A 24649-nucleotide genomic window follows, 5' to 3' on the forward strand; every position below is an offset into this window, starting at 1 on the left:
GCAGGATTGTCGGAGCCAATATCCTCTTCCGATCCCATTCCTCTCTCTACACCCCATGATGTCCTGTCTGATATATACTTTCCTGTCCAATAAAGCCATAAAATGGCCACAGAAATGAGTTAAAAGAAAAAGGGTTTCAGAAAATTCAAAATGACAGAAAAGTTTTCATGACCAAATTTTGTTTCTAACAAATAGTAGCATATTTCAATGCTATTAGCATAAACATAAGCACAACTTTGATAAGATAGTGGCACTGAAGGGTTTGAGTTAGAGATTTCACATGTGGATAATGTTCAGAGCGTCCTCTATCTGTGTGCCAAGTTTTATATTTATTTTTTATATTAAACTTTCATATGAACGGTTCTATGGGCCGCCATAGACTCAAGAGCAGAACAGAGACAGCCGGTGATTATTATGCCAATATAAAGTCTCCTGAAGCAACACAGGACAGCGGGACAAGATATGTTGCTAACAAAAACAAAAACATATATATATATGTATATATATATATATTAGGGGTGGAGCCGAACCCGAATACGGTATTCGGAAAGGCACAAATAATGTGTTTTTTTTACGAATACTTATTTCAACAAATACTTTAAAAATATTTGTATTCGGGAACAAGAAAAACTTTATATCAAAAAGCTGCGTTTCCTCATGAGACATGGCGACCGTCGGTGCTGCTGATGTGGTGGTGGTAAATCCACTTGTTGATAAGAAAGGAGGAAAGAACCACACATATGGAAATATTTTGGATTAGGCTAATATCACGTTGTCATAAGGGGCCGTTTACATAGCACGTTTTTTGCGCGTGCAGATTTCAAATGTAGGCGCGCGGTAAGCGCGCTATATAAAAGAAGCCAGCGCCGCGGTTGCATAGCAACAACAGACGCCGCGAGAGAACAACGCTTGTGAAAAGGAGAAAGCTGTGCGAACTGCGCTCTTCGTGATGACGAGGAAGTATCAGCAAATAATTAATTTGTTTATAGCCCTTGCATTAGCTTTAGATATATTTATGGAGATGAGAAATTAAATAAAAAGCCGTCATTATGTCATTAATATCAGTCCGTCAGAAAAGCAGTTCTAGGCGTATTCTTGGCTGGATAACTCTTAGCAGGTTTAAAAAGCCCTTTTAAAATTAAATATGAATGCAGTTTTGAAAAAAAATATTTTACATATTGAATATCCATAATTATTTTAATGGATATAATTAAAGAATACTTACACTATAACGTAAATTAGAAGTGTAACGCAAAAAAAAAAAAAAAAAAAACCTGGATTTTTTACACCTATTTTGAATTTTACTCGAATACAAATACAAATACTTTTCCCCCCTCAACAAATACAAATACAAATACAGATACAAATACCAGCTGCTTTGCACACCCCTAATATATATATATAAATGCAAAAATGTAAAAAAAAAAAAAAGTTCCATTTTTTTTTTTTTGTATTTAGAAAACCTCATCTACAGTTAAAGCTTATAAAAGGTAAATGCCCTTCTTTTTACCCTGTTTATGTTACCCACATCAGTGGGTGAGGTGAATTAACCACTTTTGCCAGCTCTGTAGAATGATAAATGAAACGCTGTGAGACATGAGTACTGGCTCTAAGCTCTGGCAAACTTTAATTAACTTTCTCGTTTTTCTTAGCTCTCAATGTATTCACGACATGAAATTAACTTTTCAATAAATGCTTTTCAGAAGTTACTTTTGTCTGTACTTGACTTGTTCTGAAACACATTATTATCAATCACAATACATTGACCTGCTACAGTGTTTTCACATTAACATGAACATTAATTCCATTTTCACACTGTCACATAAATGAATCTCGCATTTGGCTTCACACTAACCTCATGTTTTACATGCAAGTCGCCATTTTGGATCCAGTTCACACATACATGCACTGCCATTTTGGCTCCAGTTCACACATACATGCACTGCCATTTTGGCTCCAGTTCACACATACATGCACTGCCATTTTGGCTCGAGATAACTCCAGTAGCAAATGTACATTTAACCAACTTAAACTTTATCATCCAATTACAATCAACACATTAAAACACTTTAGAAACATCCCTAAATTCTTTTCACATGAGTATTTTCTCTCATTTCACTTCAAATTCACATATTTGTCACTCGTGTGTAATCTGATATTTGACTAAATACTACTGCATGTATATTAATAAAACTAACAGTCTTTCTCAGTAACCCACCAAAAATCAACATATACATGTTTGAAACAGAGTGTTTATCATCAGTTTCGACCAGTTTTTGAATCGTTTTTGCTCACCTGTAGAATGATAAAAGAAACGCTGTGAGACAGGAGTACTGGCTGTAGATTTAAAAAGATTTAAAAAGAGATTGTCTGTTTGTAGCCTACTTTTAGAGATGATTTGGCCACCTTTTAAAATGAACTAGTGAAGGTAAGAATTAGGATTAAAACTCAAAAGAAACTGAGACCAGTTACAAAACCTAAACATATACAAATAATAACCTTATCTTAGTTTAAATTTTGATAAAAAATGACATTCATATAATGAAACTAAGTATTGTGTTGTTTAGATCAGTATATAAGCAAAGCATGTGCTGTTTGTCAGAGTAAATGAGCTCTTTTATGATGTCCTGTAGAGCTGATGTGGTTAGAGATACAGAAGAGGAAGGAAATGTTAATATTAGTTGCTGACGCACATTGTTCTCTCAGTACGGAAGAGAATGACAGTAACGTTTGTCACACAGAATTTGGTCTTTTATTTCAGCGAAACGCTTGTCAAATTTGATCATGTTGGACGTCCTGCTGCTCTTTTCCAGCATCTGTACAGGTGAGTTTGAGACTCTCAGCTCTTTTACACAGAGTTTGACATCTTCTCTTGTTTTTCCTCTGTTATCACATGATCATCAGACTCATATGGATGATATTTGTCAGTTATTATTCTGGCCTGCTTATGTCTCTTGCTCACACATAACAGCTCTATATAATGATATTTGTGTTTTCAGCTGTTGTTGTTGGAGCTCCACAGACAATTACTGGATACAGAGGAGAGAGAGTTGAGATCAGATGCTCATATGAATCTGGATATGAATCATATTCAAAGTATTTTTGTAAAGGGGAGTGTAACTATGGAAATAAAAACATCATGGTTAAATCAGGATCTCCAGCTAAAGACGAGAGATTCTCTCTGACTGACGACACGACGGCCAGAGTTTTCACCGTCACCATCACTGATCTGAGAACAGAGGATGAAGGCCAATACTGGTGTGGTGTGGAGAGGACTGTGCCTTTGACTGATGTCTATTCAGAAATTGTGTTGCTGGTTAAAATGGGTAAGTGCTTATATTTATAAAAAGGGTTATTTATTAGAAGTGTACCTGTAGTAGAAATGAACTAAAGGAACAGGAAAATTTGCCATCAAATAAAATAAGGCCACATTATTGTTTCAAAGCAGCTTCACAGTAATAAACAGGGAAATAACAGTTTCATTGTTGCAAAGTTAAAACATTATAAAATCACTTATAAAGCAGCTCTACAGAAGACAATAGAACAAATTATTGTTTATTTATTTTAAGTTGGATTAAGTGTCAGTGTTTTAGAAACATTGACTTTAAGTTGATCTTTCCTGTCATCCATCAGATAATAAGACCACTGAGGTTTCAACTATCAGCTCTTTTACAAACACAACATCATCATATTTCAGTACAACAGATCTGAATCTACAATCCACCAGCATGAATCACACAGATCATACCATCTCATCAGGTCAGTTCATCTGCTGCCACTCTTTATGACTCTTATTTCTTGAATATTTGAGTGTGGTGCCTCTATATATGAGTTTAAAGGACATCAAATGTGTGTTACAGATCACGCCTCTCATTCAGGGTCTGTCATCTATATCTGTGTTGGGTTAGTCATCATGGTGATCATCTTCCTCATGGCGCTGATGGTGTTGTGTAGAAAGAGAAGCAAGAAATCACCAAGAGTTACACAATCAGGACTTTCCCAGCACGGTCAGATTTAGATGCACGTTTCTCTGGAAACTAAACAAACACATTTACTTACATCTGCTCTCTAAATGGAGATTTCCCATTGACATCTGTTGCTTTCATATACATGTAACGGAGGCCAGCTAGTAGTCGCTGAGCGAGTAAACCTCACTCCTCTGATCTCAATACGTGCTCTAGCGGCAGACGCTAAAAGCTGCAGTCTTTAGCCTCCTTGTGACTCTCACACCGGAGATTAGGGTTCGAGGCCCGCACAGAGCGGGGCGAGTAGGGCCCGGGTGGAGGGGTCACATATAGCTCGTTATAAATACTATGTGAGCAGTGAAAACTATGCCGGAGTTTTTTAAGAAGGAATCATGTCTTCATCTGGTTGACCTTGTGGAAAAGATGTTGACAGTCAGTCATTGATCTTATCTAAAGACGCAGGTACACACACATCTCTTTCTAATGTTTGCTGTTTGAATGTAACTTTATTTCTCCTCTTGTTTTGACAGTCGCCGTCGGGCTTTTGCCTTTGGATACAAGAGCAGAAATCACTGCAGAGGTGAGTGTTTGTGATGATGAAGATGTGTCACGTGTCAATGCTTGTTTGGTCTTTCAGTTTGTGTTTTGATTTGTTCCTGTTTTCCTTTGTTCTTTTCCCGCCTGTCCTTCATTGCTATGGTCAGTTCAGTTGTATCACCTGTTTAGTCATCATCGTTATCTGTATCGCCTGTGTTCTGTTAATCAGTGTAATCTGTGTTTGCATTTAAGTTCCGTCTGTTCTGTCATTCTTAGTCCGATCTCCGTTATATTTAGTGTGTGTTGCTGCCTGTTCTGCTGTCCTGTGTTTAATCCTCGTCTCTGTCTGTCTTCCTGCAACCATCGATGACAAGATGATGATGATGATGATGATGATGATATATCTGTGAGCTATTGAAAACACCAGCTGTAATGTCAGTGCTGGTAAAAGCTGATTGGTGCTCATTGGTTTGGTGCTGGTGACTCTGAACATCTCTCTTCTGCTCACCAGCATCTAAAACTCAACATGTATCTGCTAGTGATAACAAATAATGGTTCAATGTTCAAATGTGTAAGGGTTTGGAAGATAACATGAGTTCTTTTGCAGGACATTGCCTGGAGTGACCATAATTATCAGGAAATCAGCGAGTTCCAGTGCACGAACAGAGACACTATCTACACTACAGCAGAAAGTCCAGACGGTCCAATGATCTACTCCACTGCAGATAAACCAGATTCAACAGATGAACTGGATTCAATGATCTACTCCACAGCAGATAATCCAGATTCAACAGATGAACCGGATTCACTGATCTACTCCACTGCAGATAAACCAGATTCAACAGATGAACCGGTTTCAACGATTTACTCCACAGCAGATAATCCAGATTCAACAGATGAACCGGATTCAATGATCTACTCCACAGCAGATAAACGAGATTCAACAGATGCACTGGTTTCAACGATTTACTCCACAGCAGATAAACCAGATTAAACTGTAGATGAACGGGATTCAACAGTGGATAAACCAGATGATCCGATGATCTTCTCAACAGTAAAGAGACCGTAATGACGTTTTTACTGACTGTGACAGCTTCATGAAGTGGAAGTTTAACACACAATGCAACAGTGACAGGACAAAACAAAAATCCCTTATTTGAAGAAGAAACTTCGGCTAGATCTGGGTTTAAATGAGGAGTCATGCCCTCATCTGCTTAATTTTGTGGAACAGAAGCTGACTGTCAATCACTGGAGTAACCAAAAGACGCTCTTCAGCATTTGTGGATCGATTATAATGTTCAGAGAAAGTTTACAGTTTTTTTGCAAGTTTTGTGTCATATTATGGGTGCTATTTGTGTATTATTTGTTTATTTATTTAAAATGCAGGCATTGGAATTAAACAGTTGCGTTTATGGTCAGGCAGCTGAAATGACATAAAGGAAGAAGTGCTTTGACTAATTAAAGGTGCTCTAAGCGATGTTGGGTGACGTCACTTCTTGTTGACATTCGAAGTATTGTCAAACAAAACGGAGGCTAGCTCGACCCTCCCTCCTCCTCATCCCATCCCCTCCCCCTCCCTTCCGTGCTTTTCCAATGTAAATTCGGGACTTTGCGCATTCCTTCTCCCTTTCCCCCTTCTTTGCTATTTGTTCATCGGAACGTCGTCTCTTTGGTCGTGTGTCGGCCATATCAAAGTTCAAGAGAATATAATTCTAACTTTAGTCGTTGTCGTTGTCTAGGACATCTCTCCTCTAGCTAACTTCCCTCTTCATGCTTCTCTCCACTCCACACACCCCTTCATGTGCACGCGCACTAACCCCCCACCCCCAAATCATTCTTGTCGGTTATTGGCTGGAACACTGTTTGTTATGTTTCGTGGTCCAGGCTGGGCCAGTTTGTTTTTTTGTTGCCGTTTGTGGAGCCTGTGGTGTCTACAGAGACCGCGTTTGTTTACAGTGTGTTCAGGGGACAGGCAGCTAGCGGATGTTGAGGAGATGTTTGCTGGATGTGACAAAAAAATGTTTTGGCCTAAAAAATGTGTGACATCACTTAGAGCAGTGGTTCCCAAACCTGTCCTGGAGTACCCCCAACACTGCACGTGTTCTTTGTCTCCCTAATCAAACACACCAGATTCAACTCATCAGCTCATTTTAACCCATGTGATGAGCTGATGAGTTGAATCTGGTGTGTTTGATTAGGGAGACAAAGAAAACGTGCAGTGTTGGGGGTCCTCCAGGACAGGTTTGGGAACCACTGACTTAGAGCATCTTTAAATGAAAAGCAGAGCGGGAAACAGACATGAAAATAAATATAAACAAATAAAGAGCTTCCCAGCGTTGTGACGGATGGCTCATCTGTGTATAACAGGATCCCTTTTTTTTTTTTTTTTTTTTTTTTTTTTTTACTTCTATTCCAGTTTTACTTCTGCTTTAGCTGTTATTGGCTCCTGATACATTGCTGGTGTGTTTCCTACATGTTTAAACTAAATGAATAAATTTAACACATTTAATTCAACTCAAGTGAAATTGTGAGAAGCGTGTTCACTAACTTCATATTATTACATTTCTTTCATTCAAAATCTATGTGTGTAAGAAAGATGAACTAATGACAAATGATTACAGTCTCACAGTGTGACTGCAACGCTTAAGTTCCAGTGAAGACGAAGATGAAGATGAAGATAGTATAACACTATCTTCAGCCAACATGTGAGTAGAAATATTCAAAATGAACACTAAAACATGTTTTAGTTGAGAGTAATCAGTGTTATAATAGAATAACTTCTGTTCATATTCACGTGATGTGAATGGTTTGTGTGTGAATGTGGAGCTTTAGAGTTTATATGTGTTCATGTTCTCACTGCATGATTCACAGTCACTGATGTTTCTCTCTGTCAGAGACTCATCAAACAGAAACTGAAACAACAAGAACAACAACAACAGGAAACACTACAGTTCAACTCTATCAGACAAACACTAGTAAGTACACAAATTACACTACCCATAATGCAATTCTCTGATCACATGATCAATCTTTGAAAGGAAATTGCTTTGAATATTTGTTGAGAAACACACATATCAGAATTCATGTGGTTAATTTGGTTTGACATCAACCGTAAAGAGAAGTGTTTCCTTCTGTGGAGTTGAGGTTTACCATTGCAGTTTCACTTCGGTTACACAATATAACAACTGTATATTTACAATATTTGTAATATTACAGTAATGGTAATATTGGCGGTCTGGGTTCGGTTCTGCTGGTTCTGACTCTGTGTTCTGGAACCTTCATCATCCTGAAGAAGAGGAAGAGGAAATCTGGGACAGGTAACAGTTTATTTGTGATTTAAATGTCCTAAAATGTTTTTAGTGTTTAAATTAATTTGACTTGAGCTGTGTCCGAAACCGCTCACTCATTCACTCATTCACTAATCCCTATATAGGATTTGAGCGCACTATATCTGCAAGGAATAAATGAAATGAAGTGAGTGAATTCGGACGCTGACGTTTACACTGCGTCTGAGAGAGCTGTCGCAGAAACGGCTTCATCACACGTAGTGATAAGACTCCTTTTATCTTACATGTTACTTACTTTATAAAATAATATTAAATAAATAATATTAATAAAAATAATATTAAACAATCATAATGACTTTATGTTGTAATTGTATATACCTCTGTGCCAGCTTTGTAGTTTCATCGATTGAAATAGTTTGAAACGCTCACAGATGACGTGGTCGTTGAGCGCTCTCAGGCGACCATCATGATTACATTCGAATGAATGCGTTTCCTACAGATGATTAACGAATATTTTTAAATCATCCACCAAATTATCATCTCTTCATTACAGTTTAATGAGTTAACAACAATGCCACAAATTATTAAAACACATGGATTATAGTAAAACACATTAAATTGAGTTAATGCCTAAATAATTTATTTTAATCAAAATAATAATATACCTATATAATATACCTTATTAATATCAGTTCATTTAAATTTAACATTCATCTAATTTAATGTTTTATTCAAGTAATGATTAATAAAAAAGTAGAACCCCCCCCCCCCCCCACACACACACACACACACACACTAGAAAATGGCCGACACCCGATATAGTGCACTATATAGTGGATAGGGACCGGTTTCGGACACAGCTCTGGTCTTTTCATTCTCATGCTCCATGCAGCTTTATTTCATCAAAACTGTAAAACTATTGTTTATTGAAGAAAAGAGAGTATTATTTATATTAACTAGTTAACTATCAATGTATGTTTTTTTTTCAGACTGACCGCATGTATGAAGAGATTCCAAAACACAGACGTCACCGCGGTAACGTCCTCATCCAATCAGACACCTGCATCTTCATCCAATCAGACGCCTCCATCTTCATCCAATCAGATGCCTCCATCTTCATCCAATCAGACGGCTGCATCACACCTCAGCAACTGCACAGAAGTCTCTACTGTTTACGCCACAGTAACCAATCAGCAGCCTGATTCAAACCCCAGTCACACCCACTCGACCAATCAGGTGACAGATACAGCCGCTGATCATTATGCCAATATAAAGTCTCCTGAAGCAACACAGGACAGCGGGACAGAACTGATCTACGTAACAGTAACACATCCACAAAACATCTCAACAAACGAGGGTCAAACGATATATTCGTGATCAACCATAAATGAAAAACTGTCAAAATCTGCTAAAATCTACATTGCTTTAATTAATCGAGATTTTGACACACTTTTCTGTACAAAACACAGTTTATAAAATGTATAATGTATAAATAAAGTTCATAGTAAGTTAGGTTGCTAAGTTGATAACAGAAAGAAAAAAAATGGTGTGAATTTCCATTTTTTTTGTAATTAGTACACTTCATTTAGTTAAATAAAGTAAAAAAAATAAAAAATATATATATATATATGCCTACCTTTCTTTTTAGCATTTTTAAGCTGTGCACACATGGTACAATTTGTTTTTGTTCGCAGGTGACTTTTTTCTCTCTCGAGGCAATCGTTGATGCTCGTATGGTCACGGCTCGCATTGTGTGAAAGGAATTGCGAGTCGAGCCGAGCACGTTACGAGCATCTCCCAACCTCCCAATCATTTTCAAACATGTTTAAAATACTCAGGGAATCAGCCCAATTTTGACCAGCGTATAGTCTCCTATTGCCAAATCATATACAACCCCGTCACACAGATCTATGAATATATAGGTTATATAGTATTATGTGCAGCATGGTGGCTCACTGGTTAGCTCTCTTTCCTAACATACACAACCCCGTCACACAGCACCGGTTTGAGCCCCGGCTGAGCCAGGTGCATGTTTTCCCCGTGTCAGTGTGGGTTTGCTCCGGTTTCCCCCACACTCCAAAGACTCTTAGGTCTCTCTTAGGAGAGTCAAAATTGCCTGTGTGTGTGTGTGTGTGTGTGAGAGAGAGCCCTGTGATGGACTGGCCATCTGTCCAGAGTGTTTTCCCCTGCCACTAGCCTAAGAAACTGGGATAGGCTCCAGCCCTATGACCCTAGAAGGTTGTATAAGTATCAATAACTTAATATAGTGTTATAGCCCAGTGGCTGCAACCCTACAGCATAAACTAACACACACACACAGACTCTCTCTAGTCGTTTTTATTGAAAGGATTGACTGTGCTGCCTGTTCTCTACTTTTCACAGAGTCATTTGCACACTTGTCTCTTTATATTGTCTTTCTATCCAAAGCTATAGCAGCAACATGCAAAGCTCCTCGTCCGTGTTTAGTGTGAAAGCTCATGTGACGCAGTACAGTCGTGCCGTGTATCAGCTGCTTTAATATGATTATCAGGTTAACTGACTAGTATCGTGTGCAATGGCTCGCGACCTCCAGAGTGTCCGAACTCGCACACTGAACGCCCGTCTTTAGAGTCAGGGTTGCCAGATTTATGTAACAATACTAGCCCAATTTCCCTAGCTCAAACATCAGAACTATGCAAAAATATGCTCCATACCTAAAATAGATATTTTACAGTCACTGTTATGCATCACACACAATTCTAACTTGGAAAAATCACTGTATTGTCTAATATAAATATAATATGGGTAAACTATTCCAATACAAGCATTATTAATAGCAGGGATGGTTAACGTCGGCCCTGGAGTGCCAGTGTTTTGCAGAGTTTAGCTCCAACCCTGATAAATAAAAACTCTCCTGCCTTCGAGTGATCCTGAAGACATTGATTTGCTTGTTCAGGTGTGTTCGATCAGGGTTGGAGCTAAACTCTGCAGGACAGCGGCACTTCAGGACCAACGTTGCCCGTCACTGATTTATACAATGTGTCAGACCTTCAGCTTGCAAGGGGAAAAAAACCCAAGTTTAAAGCAGTCCAATTCTGTGGAGAAACTCATATTTGTCAGCTACTGGAGAGCTGCGCTACATAGCGCCATCTACAGGTGATGTAAAATACTACACAGCTTCGACATGCTCCTGTCACTATTAATATGTTTCAAATCTCCATCTGAAATGACTCTGTTTGACTGAAATCAGCTGCAAACAGACAGTGAACTCATGAAACGACTCATATACAGGCTAGTCTCAAACTCTCCAGCCTTATATTCATGGAAATACTCAACCTGTCCAGTGCTGTTATATTTTATATGAAACCATTTTGAACAGCAGTTTGCTCATTACATTAAGATTTAAAGATTACAGGGAATATCTGTACTCTAAAAAAAACAACACTTGTCCACCACAGGTCCATTTAAAATGAACTAGTGAAGGTAAGAATCAAGATTAAAACTCAAAAGAAACTGAGACACAAAACCTAGATGTGCTGTTTAGATGACTATATAAGCAAACCATGTTAAATTTATCGGAGTAAGTGTGACCCTGGACCACAAAACCGTCATAAGTCGCACGGGTATATTTGTGTATATCAGCTTGAATGATGAAAAAGATTTACCCTTGTGACTGGTTTTGTGGTCCAGGGTCACGTGCTCTTTTAAAATTCTGTAGAGCTGGATGTGGTTAGAGACACAGAAGAGGAAGGAAATGTTAATATTAGTTGCTGACGCACATTGTTCTCTCAGTACGGAAGAGAACGACAGTAACGTTTGTCACACAGAATTTGGTCTTTTATTTCAGCGAAACGCTTGTCAAATTTCATCATGTTGGACGTCCTGCTGCTCTTTTCCAGCATCTGTACAGGTGAGTTTGAGACTCTCAGCTCTTTTACACAGAGTTTGACATCTTCTCTTGTTTTTCCTCTGTTATCACATGATCATCAGACTCATATGGATGATATTTGTCAGTTATTATTCTGGCCTGCTTATGTCTCTTGCTCACACATAACAGCTCTATATAATGATATTTGTGTTTTCAGCTATTGTTGTTGGAGCTCCACAGACAATTACTGGATACAGAGGAGAGAGAGTTGAGATCAGATGCTCATATGAATCTGGATATGAATCATATTCAAAGTATTTTTGTAAAGGGGAGTGTAACTATGGATTTAAAAACATCATGGTTAAATCAGGATCTCCAGCTAAAGACGAGAGATTCTCTCTGACTGACAACACGACGGCCAGAGTTTTCACCGTCACCATCACTGATCTGAGAACAGCAGATGAAGGCCAAAACTGGTGTGTTGTGGAGAGGACTGGACCTGATGACTATTCAGAGATTATGTTGCTGGTTAAACTGGGTAAGTGCTTATAGTATTTATTAGAAGTGTACCTGTAGTAGAAATGAACTACAAAGGTACAGGAAAATTTGCCATCAAATAAAATAAATAAGGCAGAAATAAATATTGTTTCAAAGCAGCTTCACAGTAATAAACAGGGAAATAACAGTTTCATTGTTGCAAAGTTAATACATTATAAAATCACTTATAAAGCAGCTCTACAGAAGACAATACAACAAATTATTGTTTATTTATTTTAAGTTGGATTAAGTGTCAGTGTTTTAGAAACATTGACTTTAAGTTGATCTTTCCTGTCATCCATCAGATAATAAGACCACTGAGGTTTCAACTATCAGCTCTTTTACAAAAACAACATCATCATATTTCAGTACAACAGATCTGAATCTACAATCCACCAGCATGAATCACACAGATCATACCAACTCATCAGGTCAGTTCATCTGCTGCCACTCTTTAAGACTCTTATTTCTTGGGGATTTGAGTGTGATGCCTCTATATATCAGTTTAAAGTACATTAAATGTGTGTTACAGGTCACGGCTCTGATTCAGGGTCTGTCATCTATATCTGTGTTGGGTTAGTCTTCATCATGATCATCTTCCTCATGGCGCTGATGGTGTTGTGTAGAAAGAGAAGCAAGAAATCACCAAGAGTTACACAATCAGGACTTTCCCAGCACGGTCAGATTTAGATGCACCTTTCTCTGGAAACTAAACAAACACATTTACTTACATCTGCTCTCTACATGGAGATTTCCCATAGACATCTATTGCTTTCATATATATGTAACGGAGGCCAGCTAGTAGTCGCTGTGCGAGTAAACCTCACTCCTCTGATCTCAATACGTGCTCTAGCGGCAGACGCTAGAAGCTGCAGTCTTTACAGCGCCTGACTCTCACGCTGGAGACTAGGGTTCGAGGCCCGCACAGAGCGGGGCGAGTGGGGCCCGGGTGGAGGGGTCACATATAGCTAATTATAAATACTATGTGAGCAGTGAAAACTATGCCGGAGTTTTTTAAGGAATCATGTCTTCATCTGGTTGACCTTGTGGAAAAGATGTTGACAGTCAGTCATTGAGTTTATCTAAAGACGCAGGTACACACACATCTCTTTCTAATGTTTGCTGTTTGAATGTAACTTTATTTCTCCTCTTGTTTTGACAGTCGCCATCGGGCTTTTGCCTTTGAATACAAGAGCAGAAATCACTGCAGAGGTGAGTGTTTATGGTGATGAAGACGATGATGATGATGAAGATGGTGATGATGATCTTATATCATGAGTTCTTTTTCAGGACATTGACTGGAATGAACATAATTATCAGGAAATCAGCGAGTTCCAGTGCAAGAACAAAGACACCACCACCACTATCTACACTACAGCAGAAAGTCCAGATGATTCAATGAACTACTCCACTGCAGATAATCCAGGTGATCCAGTGATCTACTCCACTGCAGATAATCCAGATGATCCAATGATCTACTCGACTGCAGATAATCCAGGTGATCCAGTGATCTACTCCACTGCAGATAATCCAGGTGATCCAGTGATCTACTCGACTGCAGATAATCCAGATGATCCAATGATCTACTCCACTGCAGATAATCCAGGTGATCCAGTGATCTACTCCACTACAGATAATCCAGATGATCCAGTGATCTTCTCAACAACAAAGAGACCTTAGTGACATTTTTACTGACTGTGTCTCAAAGCAGCTTTGTGAAGTGGAAGTTTAACCCAAAATGCAACAGAGACAGGACAAAAACAATCCCATATTTTAAGAAGAAACTTTAACTAGATCTGGGTTTAAATGAGGAATCATGCCCTCGTCTGCTTAATTTTGTGGAACAGATGCCGAATGTCAGTCACTGGAGCTAAAGTTGAGTTAAGTTCAGAGAAAGTTTGCAGTTTTTTGCAATTGGTTGTCATATTATACTCATTACGGGTGTTATTTGTGTATTATTTGTTTTTTATTTGAAATGCAGGCATTGGCTCGTCTGATCAAATGGGTTTACAGGGATACAGCTCAATACATTTTGCTCAATTAAACAGTTGCATTTACAGATGACAGATGACCAAACCAAACAAGAAAATGGAGATCGCTTCCATTGATTTTTCCCCATGAAGGGGAAACAAACAACTTTGAAAAGAGGGATTGTTTTAATGTTCCAGAACAGCAGATCTATTAAGGAGTACGTGGATGAGTTTTTCAACACCTGCCATCGAGCCACCTGCAAAGACGTCTGCTTAATGGAGGGATTTCGGTGTGGACTGGATGAAGATCCCTGCTTCGTCATGCCCTGCGGCGTTCCCTGATGGACCCTAGAAAGTTACATCACTTTCGCCCTGTGGACAGAGGGATGCCTATTCACAGTGGGTGAAGCAGAGGATGACATCAGCCTCGTCCAGCCACACCTCGAAGATATCTCACAGCTAGACCCAGAGATCAGCCCACCATCACCCAGCACCATGGAGACGATGCCTGAGCCACCCGTAGACGGAGAGCATCCAACCGCTGCGAGTGAGCCGCCTGTGATGACAGTGCCAAACATCACCCCGGAGCCGATGCCCCAAAGGGAGTCTGGCCAGGGGTGTGAGCCGGCAATCATCGTACCAGTGGGAGTCTTGGTGGATCTTGAGACTGAGAACTGTTTAATAGACTGGAACTCTGAGGTACTGCTTCCCACCTTTTCCCACCCTGAATTGTCTGTATTGTGCCTTCATCGCCGCTGGTTCAGCCCAGCATAATGGCATTATTGTCATCCTGTATAGACAGTGTATTATCGTCTTTGATTCCACCCAGCCTCCCTCACACCTCCACTGCAGATCTCAGCCAGTCCCTCAGCCCTGCCTCTATTGGTTTCCTGCAGTCATTCGCCTTCCCCCTTGACGCCTTGCGGTGTTGTCAAGCATAAGGCCATGCACTCACCAACCTCGCCTAAGCGTGATGATCTCCCGGCTCCGCCTCCAGTGGCTTGGCTCCTCCCACCCTTTGGCTCCACCTGAGATCTCTGGCCTTGCGGCTTCACCAGGCTCCCTCGTCCCTCTGGCTTCACCTCGGTAAGCCCTCACCATGCCTGCGCTGCGGACATATGAGCCAATCGCCACGCTCCGGCTCTCAACCCCTTTGGCTCTAGCGGGCTTCACCCTCCCTCCGCTCCACCTGAGTCCTCTGTCACACTGGCTCCACCTCAGTCCTCGGATACTCCAGTTACACGTCTAACATACTTGCCTTGGTCTCCAGAGCCAGCGGTGTCACTCAGGTCCATCAGCTCTCTGTCTACGCCATGGGATCCCCTAACATCAACTCCGTCTCCTTTGGCCGTCCCGCAGATGTCGTCAGCCATGTCAACACCTTGGCTCCTCCCTCCATTGACTCCGTTGTGGTCTGTCATCCAAACTGCACTCTGGGTCTGCAACATCTGGCCAATCCTCCCGTCACCACCTCGTCCTCCTCCAAAATCACCACCCACCTGCCCTCATCTCCTGTTTGTTTCTGTTTTGGTTATGGCACGAGGTCGCGCCTTTTGGGGAGGGGCGTTATGTAACAGACACTTAGTTTCATTATCATGAACTTTTAGTTAGTTTTCACCAGTTTCCTGTCTTCCTTTGTTCAGTTTTCCCACCAGTCTATATTTGTCATGTTAACAGAAATTATTACTTTTTAGTTGAGCTGTGTGTCATTAAACTTGTTTGCCTTGCTATTTAAGTTGCTGTGTTGGTATCACCCATTGTCAGGATGGAGGGAGGAGCTAATATATATACTGTATATATATATATATATATATGTCACGGTGTGACAAAAATTAGAGAAAAGACTAAAGTCCTTGTGAATGCCGTGTTGTTGTGGAGACCTCCAGTGGACACCCGTCTCTATTGCACTGTGAATCTTTTGCCATGGCAGCAAGGCCAATTGCCCGATTGACAGCAGGTGTGGAGTAATTACAGAGAGCGTTGTGAGAGGGACACGTTTCAGATGGGGCTTTAAAAATAGAGAGGAAGCAGACTGTCGTGTGGTTCTCCTCCCGTGAGATACTGTGTTTGTCGGCGGGTTGTTTTGTATTTGAGGCTGGGCTGTGAAGCGGGCGAAGATTGAAGCTGAGAAGTGGAAAGAAGAGAGTGAAGAATTTATCAACGAAAACCCAAGGAATATCGTCAGCAGTGGGGAAGACGCAAAGTGATGAGTATCGGATTCGTTGTTTATATGCACTAACACTGAAGTGGTGTTGAGAGTTTGGAAAGTGTGTGGCACGAGTGAACTAGTACACTGAGTGAATTGTTGATCTGTCTCCAACTTTTGTCCGCTCCTCGCTGAATGTGACGATTGCTGCACCCGTCTTCTGCTGTCTCCGGAGAGAAGTTGAGCCCTTGCGAGAGACGAGAGTTGATCTGGTAGGAGAAAGACCGGTGGGTGAGTGCTGGCCCGAATGCACGGTGTGCGAGTGGAATGCAGTGCCTGAAGTGACGATTCACACGTTTTGTGTTTTGGAGTGAAGTTCATCGTGTGGAGAAGTAATAGTAGTCTGCTGTGCACTCTCTCCTTACAGTCTTTCACCTGCTGTCTCCAAGGAAGGTTTGGATACATCAAGCGCCCAACTTACCATTTTGAGACAGCCCGGTTCTATTAATGCTGAATGTTTTATATGCTGTTGAACTGTTAAACCCTGCTACATTGTTACAGTGTACAGCTGAAGTGGAGTGTCTCGCTTAAAGCATCCTCCCCGCCTGGTGATCTCCACACGCTCCTATCGAAAGTCGCTGCCCTGTTCAGAATGAGAGAAGGTATTGCAGCTGAATGTTTCATCTACTGTTGAATGGTTAAATCATGTTGCATTGTTACAGTGTACAGCTGAAGTGGAGTGACTCGCTTAAAGCATCCTTCCTGCCTTGTGGTCTCCACACGCTCCTATTGAAAGCCGCTGCCCTGTTCAGAACGAGAGAAGGTATTGCAGCTGAATGTTTCATCTACTGTTGAATGGTTAAATCCTGTTGCACTGTTACAGTGTACAGCTGAAGTGGAGTGTCTTCCCCGTCTGGCGGTCTTCACACGCCCCATCGAAAGCTTCCGCCCTGTTCAGAAAGAGAGAAGGTATTTCAACTGAATGTTTCATATGCTGTTGAATAGTTAAACCCTGCTACCTGGTTATAGCGCACAGCCGAAGTGGAGTGTCTCGCTCAAAGTGTCCTCCCCGCCTGGTGGTCTCCACATGCCCCATTGAAGGCCTCCGCCCTGTTCAGAAAGAGAGAAGGTATTTCAACTGAATGTTTTATATGCTGTTGAATAGTTAAACCCTGCTACCTGGTTACAGCGCACAGCCGAAGTGGAGTGTCTCGCTCAAAGTGTCCTCCCCGCCTGGTGGTCTCCACATGCCCCATTGAAGGCCTCCGCCCTGTTCAGAAAGAGAGAAGGTATCACTGTCGAGCGCTTGTATACCGCTGAACCATTGAACCCTGTTGTATTGTTGCAGTACACAGCTGAAGGGAGCGCCTCGCCTGCTGTGCACTCTCTCCTTACAGTCTTTCACCTGCTGTCTCCAAGGAAGGTTTGGATACATCAAGCGCCCAACTTACCATTTTGAGACAGCCCGGTTCTATTAATGCTGAATGTTTTATATGCTGTTGAACTGTTAAACCCTGCTACATTGTTACAGTGTACAGCTGAAGTGGAGTGTCTCGCTTAAAGCATCTTCCCCGTCTGGTGGTCTCCACACGCTCCTATCGAAAGTCGCTGCCCTGTTCAGAATGAGAGAAGGTATTGCAGCTGAATGTTTCATCTACTGTTGAATGGTTAAATCATGTTGCATTGTTACAGTGTACAGCTGAAGTGGAGTGACTCGCTTAAAGCATCCTTCCTGCCTTGTGGTCTCCACACGCTCCTATTGAAAGCCGCTGCCCTGTTCAGAACGAGAGAAGGTATTGCAGCTGAATGTTTCATCTACTGTTGAATGGTTAAATCCTGTTGCACTGTTACAGTGTACAGCTGAAGTGGAGTGTCTTCCCCGTCTGGCGGTCTTCACACGCCCCATCGAAAGCTTCCGCCCTGTTCAGAAAGAGAGAAGGTATTTCAACTGAATGTTTCATATGCTGTTGAATAGTTAAACCCTGCTACCTGGTTATAGCGCACAGCCGAAGTGGAGTGTCTCGCTCAAAGTGTCCTCCCCGCCTGGTGGTCTCCACATGCCCCATTGAAGGCCTCCGCCCTGTTCAGAAAGAGAGAAGGTATTTCAACTGAATGTTTTATATGCTGTTGAATAGTTAAACCCTGCTACCTGGTTACAGCGCACAGCCGAAGTGGAGTGTCTCGCTCAAAGTGTCCTCCCCGCCTGGTGGTCTCCACATGCCCCATTGAAGGCCTCCGCCCTGTTCAGAAAGAGAGAAGGTATCACTGTCGAGCGCTTGTATACCGCTGAACCGTTGAACCCTGTTGTATTGTTGCAGTACACAGCTGAAGGGAGCGCCTCGCTCAAAGTGTTCTTCTGCCTGGTGGCCCTCCATGCCTACGTTGCAAGCCGCTGCCCATGTTGAGAAGGAAAAGGAATAGCTGCGGCACGTGCCTCGATTGAAGTGTCTTCCTGTTGTCCAAGGTTCCCTCACGTCCCGGCTAAAGGCCCCCGTTCTAACTGGTCTGGCATAAAGGACACCTACCGGGATATACTTACCTGTTTCCCCTCCTGGCCCGGTCCGCTCGCCACCTGTGTCCCTGTGCTTCGTCCGAGTCTGAGGCAACCGCTCCCTGGGTACTTACCTCTGGGGCAGCATCTGGGACTTGTTCCCCTCCTGTCCATGAGTACTTACCTGGTTCCAGTCCAAATGGGATCCGTATAACCACGACTTCCTCTTGAGTCCTGTAAAGAGTACTTACCCAGTGACCTACCTAGACGGTGTGAGTTTCCCTCTGATCCCTCTCCAACGAGCTGCAGGGCCGCCACGATCGTTCTCCCCTCCACGGTCCAGGGGGCCATCGAATTCCCTTTGGTGACAAGAAAGAAGATTTTAATTAGGATTCTTCAAATTACTGCTCTTACCTTAATAAAGAAAACTGTTATTCCTTTATTCCCTTGTCTGTCTGGTCCTTGACACGTTCCTCGAGGTGGTACCCGGTTTCCAGGGGTGGGTGCAGTCTGGCTTGGCCCACCCCGACCTGTGACATATATATATATATATATGTATATGTATATATATATATATATATTTTTTACTTCTGTTCCACAGTTTTACTTCTGCTTTAGCTGTTATTGGCTTCTGATAATTTGCTGGTATTTTTACATGTCTAAATGTCTGCTAAATGAATAAATGTAGCATATTTAATTCAACTCTAATCATTGACTTAAACATAAACAGTGTGATCAAACATGCTGTAAAATGTGAGTGTGCTTTCTGTAGGTTCTTCAGAACTAAATTTATCCATGAATTGAGAATGTGGAAATCAAGGGTTTGTTCTTATGTTGGTGATGCATTTTTACGCATCTCTCTTTCTCTCTCTCTCTCCGTTTCAGTTGTACCTGTGACACATTCAGCAGCAGAAGACAAAGGAAGAGGAAGTCAGCATTTCACATTCATGACGAAAACAGTGCCAGGAAACCCTGAAACACACAGAGAGCTTCAGAAGAACTGAACCTACTGATACAAAAGGTTCAAAAGAGAAGAATGAAGATCTTCACTTTCACTCTGCTGATGATTCCTGGTAAGAATCTGATAAAATGTTTGCAAGCAGTTTGAATATTTAAGCCTCATAATCAACATATTGTAGTGATGTATTAAAATGTGCTGGTTTGTTGTAGGTGTCATGACCTACATGAGCGTGACAGGATGTTCAAGGGCCGGAGTCACGATCAAATGCAAATATGAGAAAAAATATACTCAAAAAACAAAGTATTTTTGTAGAGGTCAGAAGCCAGATACACTGCAGATTGGATGGTGCTCTGACCTCATCAGGGCTGAAGAGAAAGATAAATGGGTTCAGTCTGGAAGATTCTCTCTGTATGACGACACAAGTTCATCAGTCTTCACTGTGACCATCAGAGATCTGAGTGAAGAGGATTCTGGGACGTACCAGTGTGGAGTTGATATTCCTAAAGAAATAGATTTCTACACTGAAGTGAAGCTGAACATTATAACAAGTGAGTAACCCAGATGTACTTTGAACTTGAACATCACAAATGCTGTTATTTTTTTGGCAATTTAATTAGCAAAAATAGTTTTTCTTATAATTGAAGTCACATTGGCAGATATATTCTATTGTTTAGAACATAAACTCACTTAAATTTGTATATAATTTGCAGAAATTATGTCATTTTGAATATTAAATAAATGTATCTTGATTCAAGATTGTTTAGATATTTGTATTGAAAAATAGAAAATTTAGTTTGCAGTGTTTTTAGCACAAATGCATGTTACAGGGCAAATGTCGGCACTAAGATAGACTTTATTAGTCAACAGGAAGTTCAAAACAACTGAAGGTACAATAAGACGTCATGATGTGCACATATATTGCTAAATGTTCCCTTGAAGTAGACAAGAACCGAGCTAAAAAATCGTGTGATAAGCACATTTGGAGTGTATGTTCTACTAGAGACATTTATTACACATATTTATAAATTTTTACATACCGGTAATCCCAAGTTGTATTTTGTGATATTTATAGTTGAAGGTGTAGTGTGATCATAATAAAAGGCTATTAATTTTCACGAGTTCTCAAAAAAATCTAAGTTTATAAAAATAATAAATATATAAAGTATATAATAAATAATAAATAAAATATAATAATAAATATAAAATTAACAGGATTTACCATTTACTAAAAGGAAACTTTATGGTGTTTAACGTTTGAAAGTGTGTACATCATTGTCACAGCTAATGTCTTTGTCTTTAAGAGCAAAACACATTTCCACCACCTCTGTCATCATCATCATCATCATCATCATCATCATCATCATCACCTATTTTACATAATTCCCCGCCATCAACATCTGGTTTCACATCAGCTTCTCCATCTATCTCAAATGGTATTCTGGTGATTAATGATTAATTATTTTTTTATACATTTGCCTGCAGACATTAAGAGAGAATCAGATTCTTGTTGTGTTTTATATCTCCTGTTTTCTCAGGTTCGTCTCTTATCGGTTTGACTCTGTTTCTGATTCTGCTTCTGCTCATCATTGGATTCATGTCATGTATAGTGACTCTCTACAAGAAGCATCAGACTCGAGGTAAACCAGCTAACAAAATGTTCTCAGAACTTTAGCTAACATTCTGGTAAGGTTCTCTCAATGTTATGAACAAACATTCTTCCAGTAACATAAGAAAGTTTGTTCATCTGGTCTTTAATATTTGTTTAGAGAACATTCAAAAGATAGCACCTATTGAATAAAATTCAATAGGTGCTATCAGGCCCTATCATTCTGAGCAACCTTGCACAAAGAATGAGGAGATTTAAAAAATAATGGCTTTTTGATTGTTTGGATTTATTTACAACACAACATAATCCAAATGTACCATGTAAAGTTTATACAACAATAACATGCTTACAATAACATGGTTACAATTATAGGTGGAAATGTCTTACCTTAAAAATCGTTCTCATCTTCAAATCACGTTCTTCTAATTCTTCTGAGGTAAATCCAAGGTGCACAGCACAGCACAAACAGTCTTCCAAACTCGATGAAAAGCAGAGGAGTACGTTACTGAAGTCTCTGATTCTTTGTTTTTAAGGTGATATGGGCGTTTACAGGCCTGCATTCCTTCACGTGGACTATTTGCATGTCAATCTCGCGCACGTGGGTGTGGTCACATTAGAGTTAATGAGGGTGCGTTTTTGTTGCTTTAATATGGATTACTTAAACAGAGAATATTTGTTTTTGATATATTTTACATTTAAAAATGGAGACTTCAAGCTTTGTAAAGACATACATCTCAAGTACGTGTGACAAACATTCGCTGAGTTACAGATCATTTTCTGTTGTGTACACTCATAATAAAAACAAAATATTGTGTTTTTCGTAAAATAAAGAAAATAAACATGATGCGCGTTCTGCCGTCTCTCGCAATGTGAAGTTCATTCTGAAACGCGACAGAAAATGATCTGTAACTCAGTTACAGATGAGTTGAGTTAGATCATTTTCGTGTAAAAAAAAACAAAAACAAAAAAAAAAACGGATGCTTTGAAAGTTCAGAGAACATTCAGAAATATATTTTTGGAACTTAATGGAGATTTTAGAAAAACTTAAATTCGTGGCTTCTAGCATGCACAACAATGAAGATGCAAGGAGAAAATTAACTGGCAGAAATCAGGTTTTAAATACACAGGGAAGAATTAACAGAGGTAAGAACAGGTGTGGAAATAATGAGTAAACTATGGAAATTAACAATGATTGGGAACTCGGTCAAAATGAGAACAGGGAAAACAAAAGGAGGCAAAGGAGGGAGAAGCCAGGCAGGAGATTGGGATCGATAAGACAGCTGAAGACCCCGAGCACATCCAGGACGAAGGTACATGGTGAAAGCGATGGTGGGGGGAGCCAAGGTGGAGTCAGATGTTTGATCACCAGTGGTCGAGCCAGGAGACCCAGGTGGAGCTGAGGAGACACACAGATAATGTGACACCGTAGGTCCCGGAGCCAAAGTGGAGCCGTGGTGACGAGCAGCCGAGGTGGAGCCAGGATGCTGGAAGACGGAGGCCCAGCTGGTGGAAACGAGGACCAAGGTGGAGCCAGAGCGAAGGCGGAGATCGATGGAGCCGAAGGGGTGGTGGGACGAAGTGCAGCTGAAGCCACGGATGCCTGTGGTGCAGAAAAAGCGAAAACTGAGTTAGGCAGAGCCAGAGGGACAAGGCAGCCCGGTGGAGCCATACTGACTACGGCACCAGGTGGAGCCGAGGGACGGAAGAGTCAAGCTGGAGCCGACTGGTCGACAGACTGAGGTGGAGTAATAGACTCGGCAGCCGGATGAGACAGCAAGACCTGAGGCAGATCTGTGCAGCAGAGTGGAGTAAGGCCGAGGAAGTTGCTAGTATTGGCAGAGAAGGAGGGAGAGGGAGACTGGGAACACAGGGAAAATGAAACCAAATAACAATGAAACTATACAGATCTAAACATAACCATGTTCTTCTTAGTCGTTGGATAGTTTGCTTTGCATATTATTTGTTACCCATTTGAGAGTGAATAACATTGTTGTCTGTGGAATGAGTGGATGGAAAGATGTTGTTTCCCCCTGCTGGTCACAACTAGTCAATGCATTGTGAAACCTGTACAAGTCTGATACCTTGCGTGTCATTGTGAAATATTATTACATATTACTAAATGTGAATTATTATTATCATTATTACTATATTTGTTTTACAGACCCTGATTCAGCCTCGAAAATATCTGAACCTGGAACAGAAAACAGTGAAGCGGTGTGTAAAGTCAAATTGTTGATAAGAGTGTGTTTGAATGAATGACCTTCATCAAAAGCTGTAAATAATTTCTCATTCTCAGGTTCATCAACTGCTGTATGAGAATCAAGACACCAGACTTCACATTGACTGCAAAAGTGCCCAGTTACCCACAAACCCCTCTGATTCTTGTAACACTATTTATGCAACTCCACAATTACCCACAAACCCCTCTGGTTCTTGTAACACTGTTTATGAAACTCCACAATTACCCACAAACCCCTTTGATTCTTTTAAAACAGTTTATGCTACTCCACAATTAGGCCTACCCATAAACCCCTCTGATACTAATACAGTTTATGCTACTGTTTAATAGTGCAGACGTTCAGTTGTTGTTTCATCATCATCATCATCATCATCATTCTTCTTTATTTTTAAAACATATATATTTATTTGTCTATAACTAAATATAATTGTTCTATTGCAACAATAAAGTTATTTTAACATCAAATCTCATTGGAAAGTAATGTTCTTGTTCTTGCAAACTTAGCAGCTCAAGTCTGTCCAGATGAAGCACTTAATGATCATTAATGATCTGTTGATTTATATAATGTGTTTCATTGTCATACGCTGCTCTTCATAGTCAGTTATTCAGATGAGAACAGAAGATCGTCTGAACAGACAGTGAATGTGTGTGTCGTGATGAATCAGTCATTTGCTGCAGATCAGCTGCTGTCCGTGGTGCTGAACATCACCTGAACACTAGAGGGAGCCGCTTCAGACTCGCACTTCAGTTTCTCCTTCATAACTTTCACTTTCATTTGTTTGTGGTTTCCATACAGTTTTGATCTGATTTGTTTCATATGTCATTCAAGCAAAACTAGGTCGGAAAACTCAACAGATTGTGAGTTTATTAATGTGAATTCACTTATTTATTAATTGAAATTAAAAATGAAATTAAGTAAATTCTTAGCAATTCTTAGTAATTTTGTGTGTAATGTTTAATGAAGTTAGCTAATATTTTCAACAGCAAATACACCTTTATTATTTCTTTATTAAGTTTGATTTTTTTTTTTTTTTTTTTTTTTTACAGGTGTGTCTTCGGGCTG

General features: G+C 40.5%; 3 protein-coding genes across 4 annotated transcripts; all 3 read left to right on the forward strand.

Annotated features, from left to right (window-relative positions):
• Positions 1-2689: 2689 nt before the first annotated feature.
• On the forward strand, positions 2690-5978 carry LOC308688283 (uncharacterized protein). The gene is made up of 6 exons (XM_081361248.1): positions 2690-2824; positions 3000-3326; positions 3634-3759; positions 3861-4007; positions 4496-4545; positions 5110-5978. The coding sequence occupies exons 1-6, from the start codon at positions 2785-2787 to the stop codon at positions 5494-5496; spliced, it is 1077 nt and encodes a 358-aa protein (XP_081217374.1). The 5' UTR covers positions 2690-2784; the 3' UTR covers positions 5497-5978.
• Positions 5979-11558: 5580 nt separating this feature from the next.
• On the forward strand, positions 11559-14053 carry LOC308688457 (uncharacterized protein). 2 transcript variants are annotated; one of them, XM_081361492.1, is made up of 6 exons: positions 11559-11678; positions 11854-12174; positions 12479-12604; positions 12706-12852; positions 13336-13385; positions 13464-14053. In XM_081361492.1, exons 1-6 carry the CDS (start codon positions 11639-11641, stop codon positions 13851-13853), a joined length of 1074 nt encoding a protein of 357 aa, XP_081217618.1. In that variant the 5' UTR covers positions 11559-11638; the 3' UTR covers positions 13854-14053. The 2 variants fall into 2 exon arrangements, with proteins under 2 accessions (XP_081217618.1, XP_081217619.1); XM_081361493.1 differs by having other exon boundaries at positions 11568-11678; positions 12724-12852; positions 13464-13968.
• Positions 14054-19337: 5284 nt separating this feature from the next.
• Positions 19338-24049, forward strand: LOC308688458 (uncharacterized protein). The gene is made up of 6 exons (XM_081361494.1): positions 19338-19853; positions 19951-20289; positions 21043-21174; positions 21277-21378; positions 23509-23561; positions 23644-24049. The coding sequence occupies exons 1-6, from the start codon at positions 19817-19819 to the stop codon at positions 23911-23913; spliced, it is 933 nt and encodes a 310-aa protein (XP_081217620.1). The 5' UTR covers positions 19338-19816; the 3' UTR covers positions 23914-24049.
• The last annotated feature ends 600 nt before the right edge of the window (positions 24050-24649 follow it).

The sequence above is a fragment of the Scardinius erythrophthalmus genome (assembly GCF_964197995.2).
Source record: "Scardinius erythrophthalmus genome assembly, chromosome: 3".
In the NCBI taxonomy this organism is placed as follows: domain Eukaryota; kingdom Metazoa; phylum Chordata; class Actinopteri; order Cypriniformes; family Leuciscidae; genus Scardinius; species Scardinius erythrophthalmus.

Coding starts and splice junctions, on each gene's coding strand:
- LOC308688283 (XM_081361248.1), top strand. CDS start 2,785: ATGTTGGACGTCCTGCTGCTCTTTTCCAGCATCTGTACAG. Junction 3,327..3,633: donor TGTGTTGCTGGTTAAAATGG/GTAAGTGCTTAT, acceptor GTCATCCATCAG/ATAATAAGACCACTGAGGTT. Junction 3,760..3,860: donor AGATCATACCATCTCATCAG/GTCAGTTCATCT, acceptor TGTGTGTTACAG/ATCACGCCTCTCATTCAGGG.
- LOC308688457 (XM_081361492.1), top strand. CDS start 11,639: ATGTTGGACGTCCTGCTGCTCTTTTCCAGCATCTGTACAG. Junction 11,679..11,853: donor CTTTTCCAGCATCTGTACAG/GTGAGTTTGAGA, acceptor TTGTGTTTTCAG/CTATTGTTGTTGGAGCTCCA. Junction 13,386..13,463: donor GAGCAGAAATCACTGCAGAG/GTGAGTGTTTAT, acceptor GTTCTTTTTCAG/GACATTGACTGGAATGAACA.
- LOC308688458 (XM_081361494.1), top strand. CDS start 19,817: ATGAAGATCTTCACTTTCACTCTGCTGATGATTCCTG. Junction 21,175..21,276: donor TTCTCCATCTATCTCAAATG/GTATTCTGGTGA, acceptor CTGTTTTCTCAG/GTTCGTCTCTTATCGGTTTG. Junction 23,562..23,643: donor GAACAGAAAACAGTGAAGCG/GTGTGTAAAGTC, acceptor TCTCATTCTCAG/GTTCATCAACTGCTGTATGA.